The sequence below is a fragment of the Danaus plexippus genome, chromosome 17, assembly GCF_018135715.1.
Source record: "Danaus plexippus chromosome 17, MEX_DaPlex, whole genome shotgun sequence".
Taxonomy (NCBI): Eukaryota; Metazoa; Arthropoda; class Insecta; order Lepidoptera; family Nymphalidae; genus Danaus; species Danaus plexippus.
Window position 1 is genome coordinate 8840186 of NC_083548.1, and position 7648 is coordinate 8847833.

The 7648-nt window shown below is 37.9% G+C and overlaps 1 protein-coding gene and 1 long non-coding RNA gene across 2 annotated transcripts; one reads left to right on the plus strand and one right to left on the minus strand.

Annotated features, from left to right (window-relative positions):
- Nucleotides 1–310: 310 nt before the first annotated feature.
- On the plus strand, nt 311–6304 carry LOC133319280 (uncharacterized). Its single transcript, XR_009752955.1, has 2 exons — nt 311–2958; nt 3030–6304. It is a non-coding gene; the product is annotated as an uncharacterized LOC133319280 (long non-coding RNA).
- On the minus strand, nt 5890–6930 carry LOC116771284 (uncharacterized). Its single transcript, XM_032663104.2, has 2 exons — nt 6741–6930; nt 5890–6657 (listed from the first exon to the last, which is right to left on the minus strand). Exons 1-2 carry the CDS (start codon nt 6832–6834, stop codon nt 6002–6004), a joined length of 750 nt encoding a protein of 249 aa, XP_032518995.2. The 5' UTR covers nt 6835–6930; the 3' UTR covers nt 5890–6001.
- Nucleotides 6931–7648: the final 718 nt, after the last annotated feature.

The following is a 7648-nucleotide window of genomic DNA, read 5'->3' on the forward strand; positions in this document are numbered from 1 at the left end:
TCTTTATCTTTACCCCACCTTGTATGATCATTGGATGACTCACTGTGGAAGTGAATTTTATTTGTTTCCCATACACTGATATTTAAATTTATTCTTAAGGTGATTCAAACAGAAACTCTGATAAAATCCTAATAATCAAAATATGTGATGAAAGAGAAATAATTGTACTTAAGTTATTGTTTCATGTTTATCCTATAGTTAATTATATATATATATATATATATATATATATATATATATATATATATATATATATATATATATATATATTCTTAGAAACAAGGTAAGAATTGACTTTTTAAAAAAATAACATTCGATACAATTCCACTGCAAATTTATTAAATTTACACAAAAATAAAAACAATTCTAAATGAATAACTTTCAACTATCTTGATTTAAACTAATCGTTAAATGAAATCCGAATATAATACAATCGAAAGATTTAAACACACTTCGAAAATCTACTAACGACTAAACTATCACACCAACGCGCGTTACGAACGAAAAAAGAGCCCTGATATCCTCTGACAACGGCTTATATGTCGTTTGAGTCTCTCCTACCCTCTCATATTCCTACATTGATTCTCTTCTACCCTCTCATATTCCTACACGGCCTTTCCTGACATAAGCACGTCCCCGGGCTCCTTTGTGTTTAACTTTCTTGACGTCCAAAACGTAGTATTAGCACCAAGGGCAGGAAATTCTTTTCATTCGCACTAGAAGTATTCAGTTTTGAATGTCTTGACATTCCAGACGGGCTTGATTGCGGCTCAGTCCCCTCCACAGGCAGGTCAACCTCCGGAGGCAAGTTGGCGTCATGACACAACTCTTCTCCCTCATTGTCTACGTCTGAAATTGAGAAATATAACGGCAGAAATCTTTTCGATTTTTGATTTAACTCAACAGTAACATCATGGTTAACGTCAATGTAAAGTGAGCTAAACAAACATAGCCCACACAAAGTGGTTGTAAAACATCCCAATAACCAACCACTTGGGGCGGGACTTGTCGGAAGATCGCCCCCTCACACCTCGTCAGAGACCCACAAGGAATTGCTTGAGGCATGACTTGGTGTGTGTGTGAAGGTTATTATAAAAACATATTCCAAAACATACCATCTGATACAGGCAATGTTGGCCGACCAACATTCCATAAATAAACTCATGATCTTTTACAACCACAGCTCGATAGACAACTCACTATCAAAGTCAAGCTTCCGAACATACTAAATTAATTCCTAACCAAGAGACCAGAACCTCAGGATAACGTATCCGATGCACTCCAAGATAAACAATTATCCCAGGCCTATGGTCCCTCCTGGGATAACCGAACCCGATGCACTCCAAGGTAAACGGCTATCCCAGGCTCAACGTACCTCTTAGGATAACCGGCCCGATGCACTCCAAGGCAAATGGTTATCCCAACCTAAGCGTCCCCCCCTCCGGGATAACCGGCCCGATGCACTCCAAGGCAATCGGTTATCCCAGACACAACACCACTTCTAGGACAACCGGGCCCGATGCACTCCAAGGCAAACGGTTGTCCCAGGCACAGCGCCACTTCTGGCATAGCCTGTCCGATGCACTCCAAGACAGCTATCCCAGACCCAGAGATCTAACCTCTAATACAGCGTGTCCGATACACTCCAAGACAAACGCTCACATCGTAACAAGAAACTCATGTCTCCTCGCTTTAACCCCAATACATTTAGAGATTTGTGTCAAAACAAAATTAAAATAAATAACACAATGGGATTAAGTTTCAATAAAATCTCAAAAGGAGTTTTAGTCAAAATTTCAGGCAGAATAAGGCAAATACCTCACCATCAAAGAAAGCAGAACACACATCGGGAGTCCATTCTCACTTCCACGGGACCATATATTCCGCAGCTGCTCGAGTCGATTTGCCGTATGAGCCAGCTAACATCTGCAGCTCATATCGGCAGTGTGATAGTGTCTTCATAATCCGGTATGGTCCCCGCATACATGAGTCCAGCTTCCTTGTTGACTGAGCCACCTTGGTAACAAAAATTAAGGAATTTAGTTCAAAAGAGTGAGCTGTTTACGTCTTTAGTTAGCATAGGCATCTTGACGAGTTTAGTTGGCACGAAGGAGTTTAGATGCCCTCTGACGACTCATTTGACGAAGGACTTCTCGATTACCACTTGAGCCTTCAACAGTAACGTCTCGTATCAAACTACGTATGAGCGGTGTGGCAGCTTCAGCACCTATAAGCAGGTTTAAAGCAGAATATTGAGTTGTCTTGCGTTTTGTTATGTTTAGGATCAGCTGTAACCTCAACAAAACAGCTGGCCAAGTCCTTGACCCAATTAATAAAATCAGTGCTTTGAAACATTGAAACATGCGTCCCCGATCAGTGACAATTAATTTTGGAGTTCCAAAGAGAGACACCATGGTAGTGAAGTGTTGCTTTAGTTCGTCAGTGTCTTGTCGGAACATGGGATACAATAAACAAAATTTTGAAAACGCGTCTATAATAATAAGTACATGACGGTGACCGTCAGTTTCTGGTAGGGGGCCCAAGGTGTCCATATGGACTGCCTCAAATGCTACGTCTGGTTTTCTCCCATGAATGAATGAGCCGTGAAAGAGCACGAGCTACCTTTTTATGAGAAAGGCAAACCAAACAATGGGAAATGTATTTTTTTTCTTTGCAAATGTTCTCAACCCTGGGAACTAAAAGTGTTTTGTTATCAAGTCTACAGTTTTATCAACCCCTTGATGATCATGTTCGTCGTGAAAATACACATAAGACAGTCTATGGCCTTTTGGAATATAACAACAAAAATTAGGATTTTCACCAATAGGTGAGAGCTTGACTTAAAGGATGTCATAACGACTGAGGTTTAACTGCCCATTCACCAGTTTTTGTTTTAGAGAGTGAGTTTTCTCGTCAGAAGCCTGAGCAACTTGCGCCCAATTTAGCGGTCTTTTAATGGTACATCAGTTAACCGGATTGCGGCTAAGATAATCTGCATGGGACAAAAAACAACCTTTTCTATATTCCAGGTTAGAATCGAATTCTTGGAGGTATACCCACCACCGAGCCACCCTTGGCAACAAGTCTTTCTTACGTTGGGTAAGTTTTAACGCGTTACAGTCAGTAACCACGATGAAGTGTGCAACCACAAGATAATGCCTGAAATACTCTAATACCTCAATCACTGCCAGCGTCTTCAGTTCGTACGAGTGCTACTTCCTCTCAGCCCCCTGAGTGAGTCTACTACAATAAGGCAGTACTCGTTTACGATTTCCCTTATGCACCCTCATCATGACGACTCCGTAACCAATCGAGCTCGCATCTGTGTAGTATTTCTATTGGCAGCGTAGGATCATAAATGGCGAGTACTGGCTCACTTGTAAGACAATCTATGATGTAGTCACGAGCGGCCTGTTTTTCAGCACCTCAATGAAAGTTAATTTTTAGTAAGTGCCGCTATGCAAGCAGCCCTTTGGGCAAACCCAACTATATACCGCCTAAAATAGCTAGCTAACCCCAGAAATTGCCTTACTTGCTTAAGATTTTTTTTTGTTCGGCTGAATCAATTAAGGCCCGCACTTTCTGACGACTTGGCCTATCCTGACCTTTACTAATCGTACGACCCAGGTATTCAATAGTGGTAGCTAAAAACGAGCATTCCTTTATTATTTGCTTTTCAAGCAAATCTGTTATTATGTCACGACCACGGATCGTTTCAGCGTGTGAGAGTTGATATGACCGATTATACACAGGAATGCTGGATTTAAGTTTAATTGACATGCTACCTATGTTTACGGTTGATGTAGCAGTTCCCGTAATCAAGTACCGAGAGAATTCATTAATTATCCTCTTAGTAACCCTCTCTAAATAGTTACATACCAGAGGTGTATCAATTGTCATCGAAACATCAGACTGAACAATCATCACCATTAATTCATAAAATATGTGCATGATTCGAGCCTAGATAACTTAACGCCCTCACTATTTGATAAACTCCCTGATAACCGTTCGATTTTGGGTCTCTTACTACACAAAGCTTCTTTTTGCCCCAACTGCCCACAGAAAAAGCACCTGATATCACTCAGATTACGTTTACGTGAATACTCCAGAGATCGTCTATCTGTCGTAACGTTTCACAATTCCGAACGCGAGTATAGTTGTCTCGAAACACTAATTGTATTTGGTTTAACATAGATTGAAAAGAATTCGACTAAATCATTCGGAAATAGTTTAGCATTTGTCGCCGTAGCCCTAATATTTGGATCAATGACACTGCGAATAATTATAACCGAAATAAGCTCCTCATCGAGTCCTTGCACTATACGTAAGCAAAGTATCGACCGGCGTACATATTACGCGTACGTTGGATAGTGATCGGAATTCTTAGACATAACTTCAAACAATATTCCAGCAAAATCTGGTACTTCAGGACATAAAGGTTTGAATTCTTTCTTAGAATTGGTCCAACTACGGTAGCTAGACACCCATTTATTGAGCCAAGATTTCGCATCCCCTAACAAACAATTTCCTATTCGTGAAAGGCATTCTAAATCATTCCAATTGTTTAAAACTTTCGCGCAATCAATTTGTATGCACTAATCGTCAAAATTGTGTAGATTTGGGTCAAAGTTCGAAATATAGTAATACCGAGATTTTTCAGCCGTACTAATTGATATGATGGCACTAGCAATGCAATCGGTAACACTCGCCTGTACTAATTCCAACGGTATACCCGCGTCGCCTACTTGTCGTGATCGAGCGAGGTCTCGGATCCTGATGATGATAACATTCTGAATGGTAGCTTCACGTCAAGTCACATGCGTCGGAGAAACCAGATGCCCTATCGACGATAATTCACGCATTCTATAGGGTACACGACGATCGGAAACGCGAGATATATCGCGGACGCGCGTTGGTGTCTGCAACTGTCGTGATGACTGCCTATTACAAACGCTACCGGGCGTCAAACCTTTGTAACGCAATTCCTCATAGTCGTGTGAATTCACCGACGCGCGGTGCGGCATGGACGAAGCCCTTGTTTTCGCCTCTAACGTTTTAAGACGAGACATCATTGCCTCCATATCAAGTCTCAACATGTTATTCTCATCAAAGGATTGCTCACGGGAACTATTGCCCTGACTCTAGCTACGATCACGACGAGGATTACTATCAAGACCACTGCGGCTACAATTGCGTTCACGTCCAGACATTTTAGTAACAAAATAAAATAATTAAATAAGTATGATCGCAAGAAATTAACGTATCAACAAACTAACGCAATAAAAGCTTACTCACAGCTTAATCAAAGTAATTAACACAAATTAATATTCTCGATAATAACGTAACACGATATTTAAAATAACTCAGTGTCTAAAAAAAAGTTATAATGAAATATTTAATAAAACACAAAAAAAAATAATGTGTGGGTAAATTGAAATAACAAGGCCTTACCAAACGGGGTTCTCAAGGTACGTATCGCACTTCTGATCTTAGAAACAAGGTAAGAATTGACTTTTTAAAAAAATAACATTCGATACAATTCCACTGCAAATTTATTAAATTTACACAAAAATAAAAACAATTCTAAATGAATAACTTTCAACTATCTTGATTTAAACTAATCGTTAAATGAAATCCGAATATAATACAATCGAAAGATTTAAACACACTTCGAAAATCTACTAACGACTAAACTATCACACCAACGCGCGTTACGAACGAAAAAAGAGCCCTGATATCCTCTGACAACGGCTTATATGTCGTTTGAGTCTCTCCTACCCTCTCATATTCCTACATTGATTCTCTTCTACCCTCTCATATTCCTACAATATATATATATGTGTGATGTTAAAGATGCTGATGACATCTGATAGAAATTAAATAAATAAGTATAAAAAATCACAAGTTTAATATTCCTATTTTATAAAATCATCATCACAATAAAAATATTATCAATTAATTAATTATTCACAATTAAAAACATTAGTAATATATTAACAAATTAAGCACAAAATGTCCTCGGGGGAGGCAGCTCAGGAATAAAACCCAGTTTAAACTCGGCACTTTCATAAGCATTAACATCGGCTTCGGATAAAAGCTCTAGTTCACTGTAAACACTGCTATCCTCATGGTTAGTTTGATCAAATGTTACACCAAAAGGATTGGATGGTGGCCGTTGAGAAATATGAAACACACTACTGCTGCCAAATGGTTGGCTTTGTTGGTGAGAGGGCGCCTGGGATATGTTTTGATTAACACCCCTGTCAAAAATATTAGCTGCTACAGGGGTCGGATTAAAGTTGGTCTGTGTTTGACCAAAAATATTCTTACTGGCTTCGGCAAAGAGTGACTTGGCAGCTGCTTGATTCTGTGACGCCAAGCCATTCATGGGAACTTGGTTAAATGTGCTCTGATTAGCGTTGGCAAAAATGGATTTAGCTTGATTCTGTTGTGCAAAACTCGGCTGCTGTCCAAGTCTGTCAAAGACGGATGGTCTCGCTGTGGGACTAGGTGCAAACATTGAAGGACTCGGAGTTTGGAACGACGACGTCTTCTGAACAGCGTTGCGAAAGAATGCCGAAGCATTACTATTATCAAAAGTATTTATATTTGTGTTATAGTTATCCACTCTGTTTGTTGAATTTTGAGCCTGTGGGGCTAAAACAAAATAATTAATAAATATAAGAAAACCTTCCATTATATATCAGTTTAAAAAGTAGATGTTTTATAAAACTAAATACCTTTATAAGAATATTTACTCGAAAATACATGTTCATTTCTGCAATTCTGACCGAATCGGCAATAACCTTGTTGAAAATATTTACAAATAGCCATTTTCTAAAATTAATAACATTAAAAATACGTTCATGCTATATTATTGTTCAAATAACATGAGTACACAGCCATGGAACATAAAATGACACATCTGATATATTTCTTACAGATAATAAAACATTAGTTTTACATATATATACATATTTGTCCCCAAGGGATTCAAGAGTATTACCATAAGACGAACATATTAGGTCATCAAAAATTCTACTTTTATAGATTTATTTATATTGTGTTTTTATTTATAAACGTGGATTGAGAGATTTAGAAATGAAAATTTGGATTCAGAAAACAGAAGAAATTTTAAATAAATGGTTTGGTCTCATTAAGTGTCCTAGGACGTTTCTGACATAAGGTAATCCTGGAGTCAACGAGTCATTTTAAATATTTCTTTACAAAATTAAATTTTACATATATTTCAAAATATTTCTATACAGGTAGAATACCTCCACCTATAATATAGTTTCTCACACTGGAGGACTGCATTAAAGACTCATTTTTAATTCATTATTTGTTTCAGAACCCAATTTTAATACCACAGACGATTCATAATGATATCGAACAAACGTTGGGAAGGTTTAATGGTTATTCCTTAAAAATTTTTAGACAATGCTGTTACTAATTTTAATTATCCTGGGGATTGTTAAATAACTACCTGGAATAGGAGTTCTGTGATATTAGATATAGTTTATCTAACTTTTACCTTACACTTTGTATTGTACAAGAAACAGGTAAACACTAGCGATATATATTTTTAAAGTAAAGTTTTAAATAAATTAGTGTAAAGTAAAAAACGATCGCTAGAGAAGTTTATTAA

Coding starts and splice junctions, on each gene's coding strand:
- LOC116771284 (XM_032663104.2), bottom strand. CDS start 6,834: ATGGCTATTTGTAAATATTTTCAACAAGGTTATTGCCGATTCGGTCAG. Junction 6,658..6,740: donor GAGTAAATATTCTTATAAAG/GTATTTAGTTTT, acceptor ATTTTGTTTTAG/CCCCACAGGCTCAAAATTCA.